The sequence below is a fragment of the Myiozetetes cayanensis genome, unplaced genomic scaffold, assembly GCF_022539395.1.
Source record: "Myiozetetes cayanensis isolate MyiCay16 unplaced genomic scaffold, myiCay2020 scf7, whole genome shotgun sequence".
NCBI lineage: Eukaryota > Metazoa > Chordata > Aves > Passeriformes > Tyrannidae > Myiozetetes > Myiozetetes cayanensis.
Genome location: NW_026087964.1, coordinates 19,493,283 through 19,518,585, shown reverse-complemented (window position 1 = coordinate 19,518,585; position 25,303 = coordinate 19,493,283). Strand labels below are relative to the sequence as shown.

The 25,303-nt window shown below is 38.5% G+C and overlaps 1 protein-coding gene across 1 annotated transcript; it reads right to left on the bottom strand.

Annotated features, from left to right (window-relative positions):
* Window positions 1-1,098: 1,098 nt before the first annotated feature.
* Window positions 1,099-19,239, bottom strand: PGM2 (phosphoglucomutase 2). The gene is made up of 14 exons (XM_050338478.1): window positions 19,088-19,239; window positions 14,393-14,560; window positions 13,401-13,507; window positions 12,969-13,053; window positions 11,891-11,974; window positions 10,886-11,079; window positions 10,291-10,480; window positions 9,504-9,601; window positions 6,846-7,026; window positions 6,634-6,727; window positions 5,717-5,846; window positions 2,990-3,179; window positions 2,234-2,367; window positions 1,099-1,500 (listed from the first exon to the last, which is right to left on the bottom strand). The coding sequence occupies exons 1-14, from the start codon at window positions 19,157-19,159 to the stop codon at window positions 1,398-1,400; spliced, it is 1,830 nt and encodes a 609-aa protein (XP_050194435.1). The 5' UTR covers window positions 19,160-19,239; the 3' UTR covers window positions 1,099-1,397.
* Window positions 19,240-25,303: the final 6,064 nt, after the last annotated feature.

Below are 25,303 nucleotides of genomic sequence, written 5' to 3'. Positions count from 1 at the left end.
ACTCTACTAAGAGTGAAATTCAGGTATAGGCTCAACATCCACCCTTCCACTTCTCATGTAGCCAGTACCTTGAAATAAGGCCCCTTACTCTGTTCTGGGGACCATGTGCCTGTGTCTTCCCCTCCTCCTCCCAACCTGCTATTGTGATAAAGACAGGCATGGATATTCAGTAGCATAGGTGCCAGGCAGGTAGTGACAGACTGGTACCAGGTTGCAGTAACTGACTACCCAGAAGCCAAAAAGCCCATGGCCACCAGATAAAAATTGCTTACTCCTTGAAGAACCAATTGCACCTGCACACAGGGTGAAACAGGTGATTGTTGAATATGAATGGCACATGCATCCCTCCCACCACGATGCTGAGATATTTCTTCAGCTTTCCAAAAGGTTGCCTCGCTGTACCCAGCTGCACAACTGCTGGAATCCTCAAGTTGTATGGAAAATAACAAGGATAGAGAACTTGACTTCTGGGAGGATAACAAAGCTTAGAAGTTTTCCATGTATAAAAAGTATGTAAATGTTACACTGATACCCAAAACAAGTACTGAAAATGCAGAACCCCCCTGGTAACCTCCAAATAACCCTTTTAGGCTCTGCAAGTGCAGATGAAAGCATGCAATAAAATGGAAACTTCTGCTCTAAACTAGACATGCAGAATTATGCACCAAGTCATGGTGGCAAACAGTATGCCAGGCTCCAAAACTGGGGTATGCATTGAAATCACTATGCTTAGTTCAGAGGCAACAGAAGGGTGCTGTATGTAGATATACAATCTTAATACGTTTATGGCATTAAAAGGTAGTTTAGTACACTTAGTATATCTAGCCCCGGATATGGTATATGGTCCACAGCAAATATTTATTCAGCAAATTTGTTGTGAGTTTCTTGTTTATTTGGGCCAAAATCCCCAAGAAGGATCACTGCCTCTGAAACATCTGCCCCAAGTTTTTCAAAGTCTCACCACAGGCTTTCAGGACTTCCTGTTAACAAAAGAACTTGCTTTGCAAATCTAAACCTGCACAGAGGTGCAGTGTGTTATCAGATTATATACACACACAAGAAATTAAAGTCCCCACAAAACAGGCTGTGTTTCAGAAATTACAATATTACTTATAATATTTAATTAAAACAAGTTTTGATTGAAATACATTTTCAGTCAACTTCTAGTTCATAAATCTTTTAGTTCAACTGATTGGGTGTTTTTGGTCCTTTAAGAGTAAAGGTACTTTCCTTCCAAAATAAGATACTAGATCCAAAAGTACCCAAAATAACTCTTAATAAAAGCAGAATTCTTTTTAGTCTGAATTCTCAGCTGTTTGGTCCTAAAAATCCTTAAAGTCTTAAATAATGCACTTCTGATGCCGCGATAACCAATTAAGGTACTAAACTTGGCTATTTTACTCAGTCTTTCGTTGAAGTTTATTTTTTTCTGGTTCAAAGAAGTGTTTTTCAAGAGCGTTGACCAGTTCATCTAATTCTTTCTTCAGCTGCTCAACATCACTGGGAAAAAAACAAACACACCAACATGGAAAACAGTGTCACAAGTGGAGAAGCTAAAAAGCACATTTTCAGTCTGAGGAATTTTTGTATCTGTTGCACTGTTTTAGACAAATATTTTCTGTTAATGCTAAAAGTATACAGACTTGATCTCTTATGGTAATACACTGATGTTCGCTTCCAACTGATGTGTGTGAACACCATGGAGAACAAACCCGCAATACAGTCTAAAGTAGAACAGCCAATTGGAGTTCAGAAGATCTTCTATTGCTAAATGTATATGATTAGAAGTGTAAACTTTAGACTTGTAACAGTATTTTAGATGAATTTTCTTCTATGAGAAAGTATTATTTTCATTATGTAAGTTAATAATTACTTATCTTTAAGAACTACATGATTCCAAGACTATCAGTCAAGGCTGTAATTACTAAACATAAAAGGGTTTGAAATATATTAGAACACTTTATATATGGTTATCTAATTTTAAGGCAACCATGTGTGTGAAAAGAGGGCGATACTATTTTTACTGAATGCGAAAGTGGGTTCAAAGGAATTTCAGTGACAACACGAATGCATCAAAAATTTTTGCAGCGTTGAAGCTTTATGCAAACAAATTCACTAAAATAATTACTTTAGTAATAGCATTTGATTGTGGAGAGCCCCTGTTTCACTAAAACAATACCAAAAATCCACACAGCCTCTATTACACCATATTTACTGTTGTAAGTGACCTTACCTGTTTCCAGGAGGTGCACAAAGTTCAGAATAGTATTTGATCTTAGGTTCTGTCCCACTGGTTCTCATTGTGGCCACTCCTCCATTAGCAAAAGTGAATGTTATCATTTGGCTACTTTTACTAGTTGGAAGTACCTAGAAATATTAAGAATATTTATTTTAGAAGCTTGGAAAAAGACTATTTATAAACCCATGACTTAATGTCACATCATATAACAGAAAGATCACTCAAGTTAAGTTTAGTTCTGTTTTCTTCATCATTGTAGTCTTGAGACCATAACAACAGCCTTGTCCTCAGCCTAGAATATGGTAGCAATATACCTCTGCTAGGTAGCTCATTTCAAGTCTAGTCAGCATTTTCACTGTGAATAGAAATTATTCTGTGATGGCATTTACCAGGAGGAAAAGAAACAGAGGTTGTGGAAAACTAAGCAATTCAAAGCCACATCTCACTAGACAGTTTAACGTACACTCACAATATGATAAAGCAAAATTGCTGTAGCAAGACAGCAAGATCCTCCTACCACCCTTTACAGGCTGTCATCTTGGAGAGAAAAACCACCACAAAACCAAACAAAAAACCCCAACACCACCCCCACTTCATTTCCTCTCACCAAGGCAAAACAATCATCCCCATTCTAAGTTATTTTATGACTCAGTATGTAACAAAATGTTTAGAGTGTTTCTCTGTAGAATTTTTTATCTATGTGTATATACATACACATATGATTTATATATAATTTAGAAAGATACTTACAGCCTTTTGATCTGGCTGGCTGCTGTCATACCCAGTAGTTAGATCCCTTATTCCAGAAACTTTAAATCTACCGCAAGATTTTGGGTAGGTGTTTTTTCCATCGAAGTTTCTAAGGTTGTCAAAAAGTTGTTGAATAACTTTAGGATCATGGCAGATGAAATATGAAGCTTTGGTAATATGGAAGCCATATCTGTGAAGACACAATATTCGTGAATTAAAGAAGCAATGTTGTTCTGGCAGTTGTGCACCAAACTCATTATACAACCTTCCATAAATTTATGCAAGACTCTATACTTATGGTCACCCAACTGTAGCATCAGTTCACCCCTTTACAGTTTTAAGGCCTCAACAGCTTATCTGTCCTATTTTACATACTTTAAAGAAACTTCTGTGCAGATGCCTTTTCCTTTTAATGATTAAAACTGAGAAAGTTCACTGCAAAATCAGAATAAAAAAAAGATACAATTAGTGCCTTGAAGAGTTCTAACAACCATAGGAAGAGATTATATCTAAATAGCTTCTCTGACTGGATTTCAGCTGACTTTTCCTGAGTAAAATAAATTTTAGGCTGTTTTTTCTAATCACACTTCAATAAAGTGTTTCTAATTAAACCGAACTGTTCTGAACGCTGCCTCTTTACCTTACCCGTTTGATGCCAGGTCAAGTGATGCAGAATCTGCATCACAGACAAATGGCCTGCTACAACTGACTTTTCAAAACAGCATGTTGTTGAAAAACATACAAGCCTGGACTGGTTGTTTAAGTGAGCTCTTGCTACAGGTCAAGACTTGATAAAGAACCTTGATGCCAGTGAAAATCTGAAGGGCAGAATCGTTCGTTAGTACTCGGATGTTCACTCTAGAGACCTGAAAGATTCCTTAAATAGGGTCATGTTTATACCTAAATGGATATTTTGAAGGTTAATAGTAGTTAAATCAGTCTTGAGAATTCAGCAAGGGAACTGACAAAACCTATCCTGTAACTGAAAAAAGTGATAAGCCTACTAGGACTGTGTCCTTTTCCTGATCTGCATTTACTTCTTTGAGAACAGATCCCCATTCTATATTTTCAAAATGCAGAGTAGAGTTTCTTCTGCTTCAACAACAACTGACAAAGCAAATCTGACAATGAATAAAGTAGTAAGAAGTAGAAAACTGCCAACTCCATACTAGCCACAAAGATCACACAGAAAATGATCCCCCAAACAAAACAAGAATCTTCCTTCCAGTTCTAGTTATCAAGCATTGATTTAACAGTGCAGATTTGTGTCCTTCCCTTATCTGCAGCTATTCCACAAAGAGTGACTATGTGCAGTGACATCTTACAGACTGCTTCTATGCTGAAGAAGTTCTGACTTTTAGAGTCCTCTTCAGTGGCTACGTACACAGCACCACTGTGGCACAGCTCAATTCCACCCAGTTAAATATTCCAAGGGCAACCTGAAGCAGGTGTTTACTGAATTAGTATATTAAAAAATATAATTAAAAAGCCCAAGCCGGAAAAGGATAATTCTTTGAACATGAGCTTCCATCTACTAGTAATAAAGGGAAATCTCCTGTCAGATACTATATTTGCAGCTCTAGGCATGAATTCCTCTTCCATGCTTTTATATTACCGTTTCTTAAACCCACCTAAACTTCTGCTATGGACAATAGCTGATAAACCCCACAATTTATTTATGCAGAGTAAGCAAGTCATTGCCACTTGACTGCTTTTTAAAGAGTGGATCAAACAAGCATGGCTGGTGCTGCATGCAAATGAGAACTCTAAGGATTGGTAGAACGAGTGGCAGCAAAGCTGGAGTTTTCCACCAGTCTCTTCGCAGGTCCCACCGCTCATTTGTTAGTGTCTGAGAGACATGAAGAGGTGGACAGTATCAGATAGTCTGTGCTGCTCCCTTCTTTATAAAAACAACCCAAAATCTCAAAATCCACTCCGTGCCCTATGAAAGCCAGTAGCCATCTTTGCTATTGATTTCTTTAAACACATTAAATAAGAACAAAAGAAAAGCAGTGCCTCATATTAAAGGCTCTCAGAGAGGATACCTAGCTGTAAATAGCCAAGAGTTATGGCCAGTCACAGCATTTCTAAATAATCAGCTCAAATCTCAGTAATCAGAAGCAAACCCCAACAACATAAGCTATCCATCAAAAAAAGACAGAATAATATCACAAAAAGCCTAACTTTGGAGCCAACTAGAATTAATTTAGTCACAAGTAGCCCTGCAAGGACAAAAGCAAGCTGGCTTCTATGAGTAGCATAAATATATCAGAGCTACTTAGATCTATTCTGCCATCAACATTTTTGTGCATCTGGCTCATTTAAGCAGCAAGAAGTGCTATGATCTCTACAACACAGCAATACTGCTGGCCAAAAACCTGCCCAATCTGCTGTAAAAAGACACAGAATATCCCAAAATGGAAAAAAGTTTCAGACAAGCAAATAAAAACAAGCCTAAAATCTCACTAACTAATAAGGAATTAGTAAGGGAGTATTATTATTTTTAAAATACCTTAAAATGACACAAAACAAAGTAATAAACATATTCATGCCCATGAGGCAGGAGTATTTTCTGGAAGACTACTATTAGCACTATTAGAATTGTGTTAATAGTACAATAACCCACATTTTAAGTCTTCATATACTAGAGGGTGCTACTGAGTCCCTATGAACTCCAGCATGTGAAATGGAGAAGTCTAAAGATTAAACAATTATAATTGAACTCACTCATCATAGACGGCTTTCAGCTGCTGAGTCAAAGACAAATTCCTGGTGGCCAAAAAGCTAGCCATCTCTGCAGTTATAACGGCAGCACTGACACCATCTTTGTCCAGAACAGCAGGGCAGCACATATACCCTAAACAAAGAACATTATAGATAATGTTTTGACATATTTTGACACAAATTTAAAATGAAATAAGATAAAACGAGGGGAGTGTGACATGGTTAATCAAACCAACATTTTTTTAAAGGACAAATGCACATTACCAGAGTACAGACATTTTAGAGTTAAACCAAAAATAGAAAAATTTTATCTTCTAATCAGTGTTAATTTTGACAAGCAAGGTATATAATTGCATTTCAAGACAGATGTTTGCACCATATCAGTGCCAGATGCTCCCAAGTACTTGTGGAGGTCTCCTGAAAGAGAAATGCTACACTGCAGGAACAATGCAAGTACTTTGTCTCAAATGTGATTACCTTACATGGCACCATAAGGTAACACTGATAATTATCTGCAAAATTAGTCACATTTTCTCTGGTTTTCAGGTATTGAGATACTTAAGAAATAGTTTTACAATTTCCTGCTCACAAATTCATAGCTTTTGTTCATGGCTTTCATTCATGGCTTTCCAGTTTACAAATATAATTTAAGGGAATTTTTACTTTATTCGCATTTAAACTTAGCTTAAAACTGTCAGGTAAACAAACAACTTCAAGTCTGAAAAATGCATTTGTTTCTTTTTTAAATAGCTTATGCAGAATTTGCAGTCCAAGTCTACATAGTCATGTGACTGAAGATACATACACCTAGCTCACATGAAACTTTGTGCTAAGCAGAGATATAACAGATTAAAACCAGCAGTAGTAGTTCTACTTTCATCATTTTGCAGGACATGAAAACATAATATTCTGTTTCTTACCTATAGCCTCTTCAAAGGCAAAAAGAACAGCTTTTCCCTGGTCCATGAGCTGTTTGGCACGGTTGCCCATCCACTTGAAACCTGTCAGTGTTTCCTGTAACAGTGTCCAGAAATAGAAGGCATTAAAAAGAAAAGCAATGCTTTAAAAAGATGTGACACTGTGTAAGAAAGCAAATTAAAGAACATGAAATAATATGTAATATGTTGCTTACCTCAAAGTGAAAACCTTCCTTTAATGCAATTGCTCTCAGAATTTTGGAAGAAACAGTACTGGATAACATGTAGACATCTTTAATGGCACGAGTATCCCTGTTGTTATTTTTCCAGCACGTGAAGATCCACCAGCCTAAAAGAGCTCCCAGCTCATTTCCAGAAAACACTTTCCATTCACCACTAGAGAGGAAAAAAATAATAAAAAGTACATGATTTCAAAGAATAATACTGGAGGGGAAAAAAAATGGTTCTTCTACACATCAATATTAACGAATAACCCACTGCCTCTGAATTCCAAGTAACAGTAATAAGATATTGTATGTTCATTGTGAACAAGCAAAAAAATTCCTCCCTCCCCCCAAACATTCTGAAATGGTTGCCTTCCTCCTCCATCATATGTACAAACTTTAGAGCTTATCCAAAGATGAAACACTGATATTTCCAGCATATTATAAGTAAAACAAAAATATTCAGCAGAAAAATTATAGATCAGTGACTAAGACAAGCACAAAGATACAAAATTACAATTCTCAAGTAAGTCAGAATTTTAGTTGACCCCATGACAAATACTTTTTATTTAATCCCAAATACATTAATTAGTCATTGAGAAGATTGGGAAAAAAAAACAACTCAAATGGGTAAAAAAAGATTAATATGGATGTGTTGCTAGAACATAAAAAAAGCCTCAAGAAAAAAGGGAAAGAAAAATGCGAAAATTATCCAAAAATTCTCAGTCATAAAAGGGGACAAAGACACTACCAAACAGACAAAATCAAGACCTACAGAAACAGTACCTGTTGTGAAAGAGAAGCAGACTCAGTCTCCTGCATTTATTGATGCCAACATGCACAAAGCAATGCACAGCGGCAACTTAGTGTAAGAGTGCTGAGAGAGTGTGCTCTAGCAGGAGTTTCTGTCAAAGAAGAAGTACAGATACTGTAGAAGCCTATATTAATATTTGATTAGTGTATGAACAGCTACAGTAGGAGTCTGAGAGGATGCAGGACTGAAAGTTAGGAGACAACTAAGACTAAACAACAAGCACATAGGTAGGAGAATGAGAGCACCATGCTCTCACTGGGGATAAACATGATAAACTAACACCCCTCTCTTCAGTATTCTGATAGCTCCAAGTCTTTAGACAAAAATCAGGAGAGATTTTGCATTCTTGCTTTAACCCATCATAACTAGCACAAACTGAAGCATTTTATGCTTTTTCCTCAATGCTGAATTGCCAACTGAGGCTGGCACAGACCAAAACAATTGAAATAAGGATATTCCAGCTAATGCTGCCCAAGATACTGCAGAAAGTGCCAACCAGCTCCTTCTTCTTCTAAAGACAGAGAAGCCTCCTTAGTTCATGGTGTGAGGTTAATAAGTTTAAAAGTACCTCAAAACCCCAAAGAAGACATTGCCATCTTTGAAGCTGCTACAAACAGAAAGACATCTGGTAAGCAAAACAGCTACTTGCACTGCTTCCTTTTAACGAGTTTTTGGAATTTGTCTAACTGATACAGATTCAACTGCTTGCATCATCCACAATCACTGAGGACATCTAGCAGGTGCCCATCTCATCCCTTGGGTACCAAAGACTGTTGCCATAATTTTATATCCCTCTTCTGGCTCTTATGCACAGGGAATTTATATATACTATTTCTGCTTCTGGCCTAGCCAAAGATTTTTCTTCTGCTCCTCTCTGAGCTGGAAGCCTTGAAGCTTACTTTTATTAAAGATTTATGGTTTCTAACTGCTCAGATTAGTTTTTGCTTTATCAAGTTAGATACAGGAGAAACACCACTATTTGTAAAAATTATACCAAGTGCAGAACTTCAGCTTGTTCTCATTCATCAAATATAACCACAATACAGAGCTGCAAACCATTGTAAAAGTACAGGAGGGCATGAAATAAGGGGATGGCCATATTGAGTCAGAACTACAGATTACATTCCATGAATATGAAAAATTCATTATAAGCCTCTGATTAAGGAAGTTTACCTTTTGTGAACCCATTCTTGACAGGATATACACAGATAAATAATCCAGGTGTAGTTGGTTCTTGAAGAGTAGAGTACAAATAACTACACTGAGAAGTGCTAAACAGTGACAAACCTTAAGGTGAAATTCAGGTACGTAATATTACGCATAGAAATGGGGAACTGAGCAATAGAGGCACAAATCATCTAATGATTAGTGAAGTGTCTGGTTTAACAGTACTTGAGAAAGAAGGAACTCATACTAAAGAACAGAGATTATCAGGGAACTATAAGGATTCTCCTGAATGTCCAAATTATTATTTAATAAACGTAGTATGAAAGAATGTTCATCAGTCTTATGTGAAAAAGTTCTAACTGAAAACCTACCTTTAAAAAGATACAGTACAATCACAACAATTCACATACTTCTGTGCATGCCTTAAGTATAGCAAGTGTCAAGTAATTTATTCAGGCTTCTGCACAGTGTCTAGTACTAATCATTATTTCATGTCCCGCCCCCACTGTGCTCTGCTTCATATGGTCTTCTCACATTTCTGTTTTTTTCAGTCCAGAAATGACTATTGTCACTATTCTTCCTTTGCAATACAGGTAGCAAGAATTCTCCAAATGAGCCTAGCCTTTAAGTAAAAAATGTGAATGGCTTGCATTTCTTTATTACCATACCTGTCTTGTTTCTCTGCCACTGCAAGTCGATCAGCATCAGGATCATTTGCTAAAATGATTCTTGCCCCATCTTTTTCAGCCAAAGCAAAAGACAATGTCTGGAAAAGTGGCAAGCAAGACCAGATGAGCATTAATATTCCCAAATAATATTTTCATTTTTGTTACAGGTTTTAAATAACTTTCCCAATTTATTTAATCTCAAACATCCAAAATCATTATGTCTCTCAAAAAACCTAAAAACTTCTAGCCTTGCAGCAGTAGAACACAATCCAGACATTTAACTTTACCTGTATGATTCCAATTCTGTAGCTTCAACTAAAAGCTACTCAGATTCAATGGGATCCTTCAATAACAAAGTGCAGCAGAAATAGTAGCAGGAATTCTAACCACCTGCCAGGACTTCTTCTGCCCCCTCCTGGTGTTGTGTCAGAAATTAGTCCTTGTATTTCAGATTTAAATTGTACAAACTTTCAAAACCAACTGAGAAGATTTGTTTACTATTTCATTCTTTTTAAAATTAATTATCACTTTGTTCTATGTGCAGCTGCTGCCCATTCTGTTAGAGTACAGAACAAAGCAGTCGAAAGTTATGGTTAATTACTACCTGACTGGTTCAAATAGTTGTATCAATGAAAGGATACCAGATAACTCTTCACTAAATGTAAGGCTATGAAAACAGAAACAAAATAGAACCTTCAAACAATATCTATAGCTGTGACTTCAGGCAAAAAGGAAAGCTATTGAAAGACATTGCAAATACTTATAAAAAAGAAAAAAATCTATTTACCAGAACACCTTTGCCTTCTTCAGGATTTGGATACTTCACTGTAGGAAAGTCTGGATCAGGATCCTTCTGCTCCGGAACAGCAAAAGGAGGGCTAAGGTCAAATGCCTTGAAGGCCAACTGCACAAATTTATGACCCACACCATGCACAGAAGTATGAACAAACTTCAGGTTTGTTTCCTTGTTTATATTCCTGAAATAAAACAGGTTAACAGTAAACTTGGATATGGAAGAATGTTCAGCACAAAATGGACTATGTTCAGGAACAGATACTACTCAATATTCTATATCACAGGAGACACTTAATTCCAACTTTGAAAAAGCAGCGCAATTTCTCTCATTGCCCCAGCTCTCTAGTAATTCTGACTTTGGTTCTTTTCACTCACTTTGCTGGGTTAGACTTCTGCCAGGCCAGCAGATGGCACTGGCTTGCTACAGCACCACAGCTGCCAGTGCTACCACAAAACATGAGGAGAAGGCACAGGCAGAACTGGGTTATGGCAGGATCATGGCCCCCCTCATTTCCACCAGTTTAAACTGCCCTGCTGACATACTACATGGAATACCTGGTATTCTTAAAGGAATTAACACCAGTCACCTGTAAAAGCACTGTTTCTGTATGTCTTTGAAATACTCCTTATTGACCATGGCATAAGGATCATGAAGTAGCGGGCTGCTGTCAATCAGTTTGTCATCCCAAGCCTGAGGCCATGGCTCTTGGTTCTCCTCAATAGCCTGAGAAATTCCCTTGTCATGAGGGGAAATGATCTGAGCACCATTCTCCCAGTAAACCTAAATAAAAAATAGGATGAGTATTTGATCATTAATATCATAAGATAGTTTTGTTACTTTTTTTGTTGGTTAAGGTGCAATACATTGAGTAGAGTAAATTAGGCTTAGGTACACCCAGAGTATTCTCCTGTTCATATTTTCAGTGTTTCTTCTCCCGTCCCATTTTTGTTCTATAAAAAATAGCTGGTTTATTTTATCTAAAGATATCAAGATCCATAATGAAATCCAAACCAAGAGCCAGTCATTTATTGAGAAAAATTCCATTTTTGTGTTTTGGAAACAGTTTGTATATGACTAGCCCAACCATGGAATGATTGGTGGACAGGTAATTCAAATATTTTTTTCCGGTGGAAAGCAGATTTCTTTCACAGAAAAAGCTTACACCAATAACTGTATCATTTAGCAAAAGAAAAATATGCTACAAAAAATTAATGGAATTTCTTTAAAATGTTTTGCACAAGCAACTCATTAGGCTTTATATATTTTGAATTTTCTGGGTTTGTAAAACTAAGGAGATCTTTTAAATTCATAAACTAGAGAAATAATTAATGCTTTTGAAAAGACGACAATATTTTAAAGTGTTCCAAAGTATGCAATGGTGTTACTTCCTGGTTTCTAGAGCAAAGATTTTAATTATGGTATTAGTATAATATGCCACTAGCTTTAAATACTTACACTTAGAAGAGATCAGACTAGCAATTAATTTCATCTATACCATGATAGGAACTATATACAATAGCATTAGAACTCTAACATCTACATGGAAAAAAAAGGTTTGAAAAGAGCCAGAAAGCAGATCACATAGGGATACCTTGTAACCATTGTCTTGTTTTGGATTATGGGAAGCTGTAACCATAATTCCAGCACAAAGCTTCAGATGAGTTACTGTATATGGCTGTAAAAAGAGAAAGATATCTGGAGTGGAATGTGCAACATATTATATATTATTTATTCTCATGAATACATAATACTTCCATACTGTTGAAGGAAAAGAAAACCAGGATGTGATTCCTACACACTGACTTCCTAAAGCAGAAGCTAGGTAGTACTTGCTCCACTAACCCCATGTGGCACAACTTTAGTCCTTGCTTTTTCTTGTGCATTTTTCCATTTATATGTTCTTAGTTTTGTTTCAGATGCTTTGTGAATCTCCAGAGCAGTGTATTTATAGAAGGAAGCCAAATGCATGTGTTGCCTACTGTAGAATGACCTGAGGTGCCCAAAGCCTTACGGGGTGCCAAGTGTATTGGGGTAATGACAGAAGTCCATGGGGGGCAGAGAACTACAACTCAAGCGGTCTCATCCATACTGTCTTCTGAGAGCAGTCTGTGGAGCAATTAACTCCATCATTGTTCAGAAGAGAATTTTTGGAGAGAGCTTTTACAAATTAGCCCAAAACAGATGGAGCAAATTAAAAATAAAGCATTATTTGTGACCACAAGTTCAATGTATATTTACTCCTGGCTCTTTATTTAATAGTGAAATGCAATCAACTGCAGTTCTTGCACCATCGCTTTAAACTGCACTATGAAGAATTTAACCCTAAAACTACAACGATCACAAAACTAAATTTGTGTGTATGTTTCAGACTTCAGACTAGAATAGCAGTCTAGAATGAGATGCCTCCTACAAGACAAGTCTGCCTGAAAGCAGGAATGAATAGAAATGCATCCCACTGTCATTGACATTCCACATTCTCCCTTTTCTTGCTATGGATGTTGTAAACTAAACATAGCTAAATAAGCACAAGACTGACTGCAGGAAGAGCTTAAAAAGTAAAAAGTGGTTTATCTGGTTATTCTTAATGTAAGTAATGCAAACTATCTGACAAAATTTGTGTGTATATAAAAAGGATACAGTATATAAGAAGATACAATAGAAAAACCTACCACAAAGGGAGTTGGTATTATATCAGAGAACAGATAAACTGGAACTCCTTGACTGATGAAGGTATTGGCAGCAAGTCTTGCAAACCTAAATAGGAAGAAAAGATGCCTAGGGAATATATTCATTTTCTCACCAATTAGTGACCTAGAATTCACAGGTTTTCCTCCCACCCCCACTCAATTAAAAATTCCAAAACTCAACAACAAACAAAACTACACATCACATTATATCTCAATTATTATATAGATCCAATTTAAATGTGTTCCCTCACTATTCTCAATAGACAAAGCACAACTCTAAGGACTGCTTCGGCATTACCAGAATACTGTAAATACCTTAATTCACTCTACAGAAAGAAAATACAGTTGGAGTAGATACAAAACCATAATGGATCACATAAGGCATCTACAAAGTACTTAAAACCTGAAAAGTACCTTTTGCTACTACCTCCGCTGGAAAGATGAGCACGAGCATCAAACCCAATCACAACTCCTCTCTTTTTCAGGTCACTGAAATTCTTCTCAAGGTATCTGCAAAATCCCTGAACACAACATCAAATCCACCTCATTAACCCAATCTTCATATTTAATTTATCATTGCATTAAGATGATTGTTAAGATGCTGATGTCTTAGAAAGGTGAGTGCACGCAGCATCTCACTGAACTGCTCTGGGATTTAGCTTGTCCAGGACCAATAAACACCAAGAAATATCAGAAACCTTCAAATCAATATTGCAAACCTAGACAGCATTAAAGTACTTTTCAAAATATCAGAACTAGCTCCAAAAAGGAACAGACAACATGATTAGTCTGAATTGCAAAATTTTGAAAAGTGATTTATCTGTCTTAAGTCTCACATGAAGAAGAGAACAATGGGCCAATGTTTCCATTTTTTAACCAAATCTCACCCTTAATAATGACACCTGTTTAGGACATGATACACCATCACGCCAGGCTGCAGTCATTTTAGGTTTTTTAAGCTCTTCCCAAGTAGATCTACTTTAGGATCTATGTACATATATACAGCTTCACTGCCTTTATGTAAATTTATGTCCAACACACAGAAAGCTTCACTAAATTTTGGTTACCTTTGGGGTTTTTTGTAGTTGTTACATCAGTACTGTTACACCTGAGCTTAACTACAGCCATGTATAAATTAAATTGCAAATTAAATATGGAAAATAACTTTAAATGGTTTTATAGCGTCTCTCTGCTCGTTTTCAGAAAGCAGCATTCACCTAATAATTTTCAACTAAATTACTTCTGAAAACTGGAAGAACAGTAAAAAACTTGTACAAATAAATACTTGTATTTAGAGTAAGAAACTCTAAACAATTTGTAGAATACTGGTTTTGCTTGCTATTAATGAGAGCTCTTCCATTCATATATACAACCAGGTAAGTGAGATAAAGTGCTGAACACAATACCTGGGTTGTCTGGATAATAGTCAAGTCGTTCATGTGGGAAATCCCTGCTCCCATGGCAGCTCTGAGCCCTGCTGTGCCAAACTCCATTCGTGAGCCAAAGTATTTCTGCAGTTCTCCAGCATTTCCTTCTGCAAGCAATTGCTTCACGATCGCGTAAGTTTTTGGATTCTGTAGATACAAAATTCATATATTCTAAAAAAGGTTTTGTTTTTCTGTCTTAACAGAACTGGCTTTCTGTCCCAGTCTCTGTATTGGGGTTATTTCAGTATCAAAACATGGTACACCACCTCAAGAATACCAGAACTCCTGCTACATCTTCTTAATTTTAAATCAGTACAACCTCAACTATTACTTATTTTAGATTTATCTCCTTTAGTGAACATGCTGCCTTGACATATATATCATTTTGGGATGTTAAAAGATTTCCAAAATGTCTGTTTTAATGTTTTCTGTTTTTAAAAACAAAACAAACAAAAAAAGTGCACTTTTACAGTTCTGAAAATTTTTGTCATCACAACACAAGAACTCTTCTAAACATTTAAGAAAGTAGGTTAAGCTGATTATTATGAAATATTTGTTACTTCCATAGCACTCTATGTAGAGTTTAAAAAAATAAAATCATAATCTTGTCCCAAGACTGGCTAACACCAGGGGCAGCAGCAAACCTATGCAGACTGGTCAGAAGATAAAGATGAAAATTTCCAACATATTTGCAGGTAATGCTTGGGATGAAAGCCTAGCAACTACAGCCAAGCTCATAAACAAAATTACTCCACAGTGGCAACAAAAGGGCTTTGTCAGACAGCTTGTGAACAGTGAGCAGTTTCTAACTTTCACTGCTTTTCTTGGTATATTGCTTCTACATAATCTATTCTGCTACCAACTCTCTTTGTTTTCAGACTTAGGGAATTAGTAAAGTCCTGTATGCTCCAACTTCTCAATCTTAGTAACATGAGATTTGTGAAGTTCAGTATTTGATTTCTTGAGAACTGATGAGCCAAGACGACAGTGGCACACTCCTGGCAAAAGGGTTATCTGGAGAGGAGGCAGGTCACTCACTGCATGAGTACACACACTTTACACTGGAATACAAAGACTATCATTTCCAAAGGAACACAAGCTTTGATTTCTAGGCAATCAAACGGTCTCATAAAAGTCACAGACTTTACAATTTCCTGGATGACATAGGTACACTTACAGCAAGGGAAGGCATCTTATCCTAGGCAAAAAGAAAAAGAAATCTAAATGCAGAAACTTCTGTTTTCTGCAGCTTCAGAAAATACTGCAGAACACACACAGTAGTAGCCATGTGAGTGAGCTTGCATATAAAGGTGTAAGCATTCTTCACATCAAACTGAGACCAGAGTCAAGATGTTCTAATCACTGACCTGTGCACCCCTGCTACAGGACAAACAACATAGTTTAAATAAATACTTAAAAAGCTAAAGAGCCTTTGGTGCTAATGAGCAAACTACTTAATGTAGAATAAGCTAAAGAATTATAATGAAAAAAAAATCCAGTTTCTTGAGTGTAATAAGCAATTAGGTAGCCCAGAATTACTGATTTCCAGTATAAGAATTACCAATTTACCAGTCCAAGAATGTTTTAAGTGACAACCTCCTTGTAGAAGACTCAACATAATTATTATTACTGAGTAATTATAATCTATAAGAGGAAATATAATTCTATGTTATTATATAGGGCAGCATAACCATTCTGAGTGTAGGCTGTTTACAAGTTGACCTCAACTTTTTGCTGCAACATCAGGCCTGTGTCTCATAGGTAAGGCTGAATGACACAGTTTGCACCAGGCTTTGTACACTGCGTAGTCACCTTTTTATTCCCCTGCATGAGCTTTGTGCACACGAGTCATCTCTTGGCATTGAAATGGGCATCTCTAAGTAGATACTGCACACATTTGTATAGATGTTTGACAGACTAAAAGTTGCAATGCCAATACAGAAGGACATCCTGCAGCCCTCACAGCCAAGGAGGGGTTTGCTTGTTGTTATTAGAGGAATTTCACAGGTTTGGTATCTACTGTGACACTAGTGGGTCCTCCAGTTTTTTAAGTCTGGTAAATGATTGTACATGTCCAGGTGCCTGCCTGAGTCTTAAGAGTTTCAGTCCATATCATTTGCTACAGAAAACTTGATTGCATTAATTTAGTTCTGTAGGTTGTTTCCCCATCCCTGCCTCCACCCTCCACCAAGTCACGGTAAAAACCCGGCCCAAGTCTATTCAATATAGCAGAAGGATTTTTCCAGAGTTACTGTTATGATTGTTCATGGCTATATCCTCCTAAGAATATGCCTTTTTTTTTTGTGGTGAATGTTATGATGCCAGCATATACAGCTAAGTAAAAAAATAAACTTAGTTTTGACTTTTTCTTCTGCTTAAACAAACTCTTCACAGCATCTCTACTAAAGAAGGATCAAATTGTATCTGAAGGATAAAGTGTTGGGTTTCTCCTTTCTTATTGGTTCTGATTACACTTTTTCTACTCTGAGATTACACCAGATGTGAGTATAGGAATACCAATTTCTGTGATACAGTAGGAGGTGATTTAATACCCAGTTAATATCCACTAGTGCAATTAGCTTGAACATCACCTAGTAACACTCGAGTTATTTACTTTAATCTACAATACAGGAAAGCCCAAAGAGGTATCATCAGTACAGGAGTCCCCACTAGGTGGTAGAGTAGAGGGAAAACTTCTGACTAAACAGATTTTATATTTACTAAAACCAGAAACTACCTTCTATTCATAATTTTATGATTGGTAATAGAAAAAATGAACAATATGCTACTACTGTAATGAATACAGTAATGAAAACAGCCTGGTAACAAGCACAGTAATTATCATCTAGGTAGAAACTTCCTCTTAGGTCAGCAGGACTGCCATCAGCCATAAGGGCACACTCTTGCAAACTATTATTTTGTAAGAAACATGTTGCTTATCATTATTAAATATTAACCTATCTCTGCATGTCAAAAAGGAGTCTTTTTTTTATATCAGAGTAAATGGACACGGGTTATACCTGATTCTTCTGTTGCTCAATACAAACGTGTAACAAGTCCCTGAGAAATTAAAATACCTCATCATTTCTGAGCAATCAGCATTAGGTATTGTACATGGGTCAATTATTACTGAGTCAAAGATGCAAGTGTTAACAAAGGGCTAACCTTTCAAAAGTAAAGATGCTATAATGGACACTGCATTTAGATTTCCAGAGGGCTTAACAAAATACTCAGAATAACCAGTTGGAAATTAAATTATTACACAGAAGTTAGAAATATACCTAGTGTTAGTCAGGGAAGTTATGCAAATAGGCCTTTGAAACCAACTATTTTCTCAAAATCAAATTAAATTAGGGGGAAAAAAAGACACAGAAGCTTATTGTCATTTGACATGATACATTAGCCATTCTGAAAGGAGGACTAGTTTGGCACAGCATTATCATCAGTAAAACTGGAGCTAGTTAACTGAGCAGTTAAACAGTCGAATGATCTTTAATGAGGAATCACAACAAGCCTGAGGTACTTCTAATGATGTCCTTTAGAACCTATAAAGAATACTAAATAAAGAATTATTATACGTTTTCACTGATAATCTTGAAATAAGCAGAAGATGCCTTGCCAAACAGGTACGTGAACTTCACAGAGTAGCTCTGGAGCATTGTACAGTGTGGAATCCAAGGCAATTGCTTAAGTGACTGAAGTGGGGCAATGGCCAGTGTGTTCCAATACAGCCAAAATAACAAAGTTTATGAATAGGGCCATAAAAGATGCAAACTAAACAGGCCAATAGAGGCCTGCATCTGAGTGGGAACTGCAGCAGCAAGCAACTACATGAGCATTTCCAGACCACCACTATGGTAAGACATTCCTTTAGCTATGTGGAAAGTAGAAAGTATTTTACTTTTGCATATAGTGCTGTCAAGACCAAAACGGAAGACAAAGATAAGTCTTAACAGAAGGGAAATAATGCATGCTAAAGTATTCCCAAGCAATACCAGAAAAAAGGGAGAAAAAACATGAAACCAGACAATATTGAAGAATCAGGAGTTATTTCATTAACAGTCAGAGTCACTAAGCACTGGGTAACACCTGAAAAAAAGAGGATGAACAAATTCTGCATTTCCTAGTGCTTTTGAAGCGAGCCCACGTGTCTTCTGGGATCAATCTTTTTAACTGACAAAAAATTTGGACGTACCAGGAGGTTTTTAACACAGAGACAGACAACACTGCAATGTCTGTTGGCCTTTTATAATTTAAGTCTATCAGCTGCCCCTGCAATAGAAGCGGTTCGGATCAACACAGGCCCTTTCGAAAAAGACATTCAATTACAGCTGACAGTCAATCAGAGGGACGATACCGAAAAACAGCTGAGAAGGTCTCCAAATGGATGCGGGGTTGCTGCGGCAGGTGACGGAGCCGCGGGGCCGGCCCCGCATCCCGACCGGCGCCGGCCCCGCCGCGGCCCTCGCTGCGGGGCGGGAGCTGTGGAGGGAGAGCACCCCTCGGTCAGAGAGCTCTGAGGGCAGAGCGAAAGGAGCCAACAAGTGCCTTGACCGCACACAGCACCGGCACAGTGCACCAGCCGAGAGTCACCCGGAGTGCCTCCCGACCCTTTTCCAGCCTGAGCCCCCATCGCCGCCCCCGCGCGGGAGGTAAGCGCCCGTCGTGCTTTACCTTATCCCAGAGCAACCACTGCTCGGCCGCGCGGCGGAGCGCGGCATCCCCAGCAGACCCTCGCGCTGCCATCCCGATCCCGATCCCGATCCCAACACCGCCCGAGCCGCCGCTCCGCTCCTTCCCTCTTCCGGAGCGCCCGCTCCGCTCCGCCCGCCGGGGCCGTGCCGGGCCGCCCCACCTCCGCCCCGCCCGCCTGCCCGGGCCCCGCAGGGTCAGGGTCAGGGGCAGCGCCGGGGCTGGCCCGGACCGCCCCGCCCCCGCTCTGCCCCGCGGGGCCGCGGGTTAGAGCGGGGGATTTAATGATTTATCTGATAAGCCGCGTCTCTGCCTTTCTCCGGGGCGCGGCGAGGGCCCCGCCACCGGGGGGAGCCCCGAGCAGCAGCGGAGCGGCCCCTCTCCCCGGCCTCGCACCGCGCGGGGCGGAGCGGGAAACATCCCAAATAACAGCGGGAATGCTGCGGTGAACAGTCCAGCCGCCTCCTCCTCCTCGGAGTGGCTGACTAAAGAAAATAATGCTGTTGTTAACTGTCACTATTCAGGGGCATTGGACTGAAGCTACTAAGATTCCTTTTTAAAGTCAGTATAAATGAGGGATGACCTCGGAGAACTCTTAATTTGGGATAAAGATTATAAGCAAAATACAAATATAGAGTAATCTACTTTAGCTTTAAGCATTAGATGTGTATGTGGTATCTTTATTTAATCTTTACTGTCTGCAATGTGATAGTGTGGAAAGGACAAAACAAAGAAACCAAAAAAAGTTTTAGCCATGTCTGGTTTGACATCTTAACAACATCCTCCCCATAATAAACATATGAACAAATTATATTCACTTGGAGGCAAAAAGGAAAACGGCCTGGAGTTCAGGTTTCAGCTTCCCTCCTCTGCTGTGCTGTCCCATACATTCTAGAACAAGCTGGAATTCTGCACAAGCCAAGCAGCATTGCAAGGGGGGCTCCTACATGCATTTCTTTAGTGTTTGTCTCAAACTTCATAACTTGATATGACTTCTGTTTTTCTTTTCATTGCCAATCAGTCAACCATAGGAAGCTCTTTATGAAAGTCACGGTTACAATGCTCTACTTCTGCTTATTCTGGGTGAGCACTCAGCAGCCTGGCCTCCCATTACGGGGCCTTCATAGAGCTTACCCAGATGAATCCTGGATGAGTCCTATTCAGTGCTGTGAGAAGCTGGCAAACTCTATTCTCACTTTTGGGGGCTAAAAATCCCATTCCTGAAAACAGCTTGTTCAGTGTTGTGAATATGTCATTCATGTTGTAGAATTCTTTTTGTTTACTTGTGAAGAAATTTTCTCTATATTACACTCTTTCAAGTTGAAGCTGCTCATTGTTATCAGCTGAAATGTCTTATTTTTAAGTGTTACAATTTATACATTAAACCACATGACATGTATGACTAATTAGAATGAATATTAAATTGTACCTTGGGTAAATTTTCATCTTGAAGGAAGTGACTTTCTCCCTCTACTTTGCTCTGGTGAGATCTGATTTGGAGTACTGCATCCAGCTCTGGGGTCCCCAACTTAAGAAGGAAATGGACCTTCTGGAGTGAGTCCAGAGGAGGGTCACAAAGATGACTAGAAGGAGGCACCTTTCCTATGAGGAAAGGCTGAAAGAGTTGGGGTTGTTCGGCCTGGAGAAGAGAAGGCTCTGTGAAGACTTTAAAGCAGGCTTCCAGTACCTAAAGGGGGCTTTACAAGAAAGCCAGAGAGGTACTTTTCGCAAGTGTGTGTAGTGATAAGACAAGGAGTGATGGCTTTAAACTAAGGAGGGTAGGTTTAGATTAGGTATTAGGAAGAAATTCTGTACTGTGAGAGTGATGAGGCACTGGAACAGGTTGCCCAAAGAAGGGCCAGGATGGATGGGGCTTTAAGCAACCTGGTTTAGTGGCAGGTGACCCTGCCCATGGCATTGGGTTGGAACTAGACGATCTTTAAAGTCCCTTATGACTCAAACTATTCTAGGATTCTATAATAAATCTTCACAGATGTAATGACTTGTACAGACACACTGAAACCTTTCAAAGCTCATTAGGACATTGCCAGTGTGCATGTGAACAAGAGAAATGCTACGCATCACTTGCAAGGATGTTAATGTATATCCTTCTGATGTTCATTACTGATCAGTAAAATAACTGTTAAGACACCATTCTGGAAAAACTCTGAGAGGAAACATCAGTAGAACCAAAGAGCAAGGAAATCAGACAGGAATTATGTTGTTTGGCTGCTTTTGGAATTGTCTTCCCTTTCTCTTTGGTAATGGTCATTCAGCCCAGCTCCTCTGGCCTCTGCACCTCTCTGGCTACACACAAATCTGCCCTCAGCTGCAAAATTGAACAAAAAAAAAAGAGTAACTGAATTTCACTTAGGAAAATGGATTGTGTCCCTTCTGCCAGAATGAGAGAACAAGTTAATGTGGCTTTGATTGAATAATTATTATAGCTTATAGCATAGTATTCTTGAGAGAAGCCTGAGCTGCCAAGCTGTTGCTCTGTCTAAACAGTTCCTATAACTTAGCTTGGGTTTTAACGGGAATCCCCTGAGGATACCATGATAAGCCTTTTCTGCCAGGTTGATTTCTTGCGATTTTTTTTTTTGGCAGACATGTAGTTCAGAGAACACTGAAATCTCTTTCTTGCCTAACAAGATATCTGGCATCAGCTTCCCAAAGTACTAAGGGAAACTGCAGCATGATTGCTCTGGAGCTTCAGGGACAATGCGTTTGGAAGCTTTTCCCTACATTTTATCAGCCTCTGTCTGAAGCTGAGCTAGACCAGGTGATGCATAACTGCAGGGAGAGCTGTAAGTAGGGAATGGGATTTCCCTGTTTAACTCTGCAGTACAGGCCAAGGTGGGGGAAGATCCTTGGGTGTGGTGTGGCCACAGAGCGTGTATCTCAGGTGTATTGAGGCTGCTGAGTAATGCAAGGTCACTGTGAAGGGGGCACACAGGAGGAGCAGAGTAACTTTCCAGTAGTGCCAAGTCCTGAATCTGTCTTTGTGGAAATGTCACTGAACTTATGCCATGCTTCTCAAAAGCCGGAGAGAAATAACTATCCATGGGAAGAAACTTATATTTGCATATGTGAAGAATGATACAGCCACTAGGACACTGACTTTGCAAAGCACCGTGACAAGTATTACCATTGACTCAACTGAAGGAGCGGTGACAGGTTCATGGAACATATCCTCTTTCTCCTGAGCACCTGAGGTTTACTATAAATCAAGCAGATTTTCTTTAGGATGGAGGAAAATGGTCATCAGGATACATTACAGTGTAGGCTCAGCTGTGTCACTGAAAAACTCTTTCAAAGTCTTGTGTAATACCTTCTGGGACTGCTCCGAACAGAGTGGCCAGAACCATGCAACTTGCAAAGTATCACAGTCCTAAAAACTTCACGATCTAATGACACTAGAAGAGGCTGAAAAAGGAAGAATAGCCAACTGCTGCCTGCAATTGCTCCTGTGATTAACATAGTTTTTCCTAAAAACAATACAGTAAAAATTACTTCAAAATACCAGATAATATAACAATTAGATTCCTCCCAGTGATTCTTTCAGAAAGTGAATTTCCAAGAAAGAATTTGAAAACCAACAGTATTTCATGTGAAGCCCTAAATGCTGAGTTGGACAAAAGTTGTATTTGGTTGATTACACCCCAAAAATTAGGTAAAACTGAGACATAAAGGATGGAGGGTTTTTTCCTTTTTATTTCCTTTTTTTTTCTTTTTTTTTTCCCAGCTGTTACCAAGCCCAGCTGAAGTTGACAAAATAAATATTAAAGAAACCAACAAATAAACCAAGTAAATTTGCTGACTTTATACTCTTTCTGGGATTTTCAAACACTGTGTCTAATTTTAAATGAATCTTCTTCAAAGTGTGTGGAACCACTACTAAATTCAAATTAATGCTAGCATTTTGGAGTGGGGTACTTTGTGGGGTACCTAAAACATCTCTCTCTGCCTACACTTACTGGTGCAAAGAGTTTCAGATGAATAACGAGTGTTGTAACTCAGGCTCAGTGTGGCTGCAGCTGCTTGGGCTTTTTACACCATGTATGAACTAAATGGTGTTTGGTTGTTAACTGTGTTAGCTTTAGCTGTAACACCACAGTACTGAATTTCTTTATTTAACTTGCAGATGGGAAGAGCAATGAGTGTATCATCCATGGTGCTCATCAATATCTTCAGTCAAGTTTTGAATTTTTTATTATGGGGGTTTTTTTAAGGGCTTGGTTCAGCTTTGAGAGAACTGATTTTTGCCTGTCCATGGTGGTTAAATATTGTATCAATTCTTCTCAAAGCATGGCAGTCCATGAACAGGCCTGCTCTCTGAAATAGAAAAAACAATAACAACAACAAAATTACTGTAAAGCTCAAAAATTACTCATGGCTGTGAGTCAGCCACAACACAGGATATCTTCGGACCATGTCATACTGTTCAAATTGTATTTCATGGAGCAACTGCTATGTTGGGTATAGTGTTTTCTCTTTTAGCAAAATAGACTGTTAAGACAGTCATATTTGTCAGACAGAAGACTACAGTTTTCAACCTTCTGGATACTTTTAACCTCACTGGTCTTGTGCTGATACAGCAGATGTCACTATTACAGATTGCTCTCTAAGAGCAAAATAACTACAACAGAGGAGAAATCCTGAAAGAAATTTAAATAAGTTTAAATTTCAACTCAGTTTAAGGTCACAAACAAGACCATTCCCAAGTCAAAACAGCATGTGGTATCTGTAATTGTCAATAAACATGGCAATTTGAAAAATTATATATTTGGTGCTACTTTTCTGGCTGATGACAGAGGTTTATCTAATATATCTGTTATGTATCTTTTGGTTGTCATTGGGCTGTAAGGTGCAAGGAAAGCTATTTGGTGCACTTGGTAAGACATACCTTTGTCCCAGCTTTAACACTGAAGAGTGTCATCACTGCAAGGAAATCCAAGGAGGAAAATAGAAGGAAGAAAAAGGAAACTGGCCAATGTTTTTTCTTCTTCTGGTGGGTGCTTAAGGAGGTGTGAGCAAGGCTTTGCACTGGCTGTCACGTGCAGCCAGCCTGCCATAGGAATGAGGGCCCTGCAAACCTAAGAGAGGACACAAGCAGTTAATGGTTTAATGGTTTAATGAAGATATATTTTTCCTTTTTTGTTAGTGCCCATATACCAATTTGTAAGATTCATGTTTCAGTTAACACCTGAAATACAGACAGCAACAGATAGTTAGATATATGAGCAATGCATTGCATTTTCAATGCATCATATAAGTTTAGCACTAATTGTTAGCATAAGTAATTAAATATTACTTATGGATCTTTGGATACTAGATGAATTTGCTGTGTGACAGAACAAAAGGCATATTTATTAAGGAAGCTGTTGTAAGCTGATGTGATCTGCCAAAGAGCTAATAAAATTCTGAAGCTGTTGAAATCATAGACTACTTGGCCTTAGCTATGTTGCATTGTAAAAAGATATTTCTGGGGGGAACCTTTCGATAGAGCATATTATTTTGCACATGAGGAAACAACAGGAGAGATTTCCAGTTAACTGTTATCAATAAGGATTTTTTTAAAATCCTGTTATATAAAACTATAAGTTGTACAGGGGGATTTTACTAATGTATATAAATACCTGAAGGGGGGGATGCAAAGGAGCTAGCCTCTTTTCACTGGTGCTCACTGACAGGACAAGAAGAAACAGGCATAAACTGAAACACAGGAGCTTTCAGGTGAACATTAGGAAATACTTTTTCACTGTAAGGGTGACTGAGCACTGGCACAGGTTACTTAGGGAGGTTGTGGAGTCTTCATCCTTGGAAATACATAAAAACCATCTGGACGGTTCTGGACAAGTGGTTCTTGAGCAAGGAGGTTGGACTAAATGACCTCCATAGGTCTCCTCCAACCTCAATCATTCTGTGATTCTGTGATACATGAGATGTTGTATGTTCTGGCAAGGAACATAACCTTGTCATTGCTGACTTCCACATTACTGTGATAAAGCTGTAGAGAAAATTTGTGAAATACTAACAGAAAGTGAGTGCCACAACCAGTGATATTATCCTGTTATATATTCAGATATTACATTTTAACTCTTTTGCCCAGTTCTCCCGTGCTTTTAGTTCATGACCGTTCTCTGTTTGCAGCCAACTGGGACATAACAAATACTATTTGTGGTACTACAGAAATTT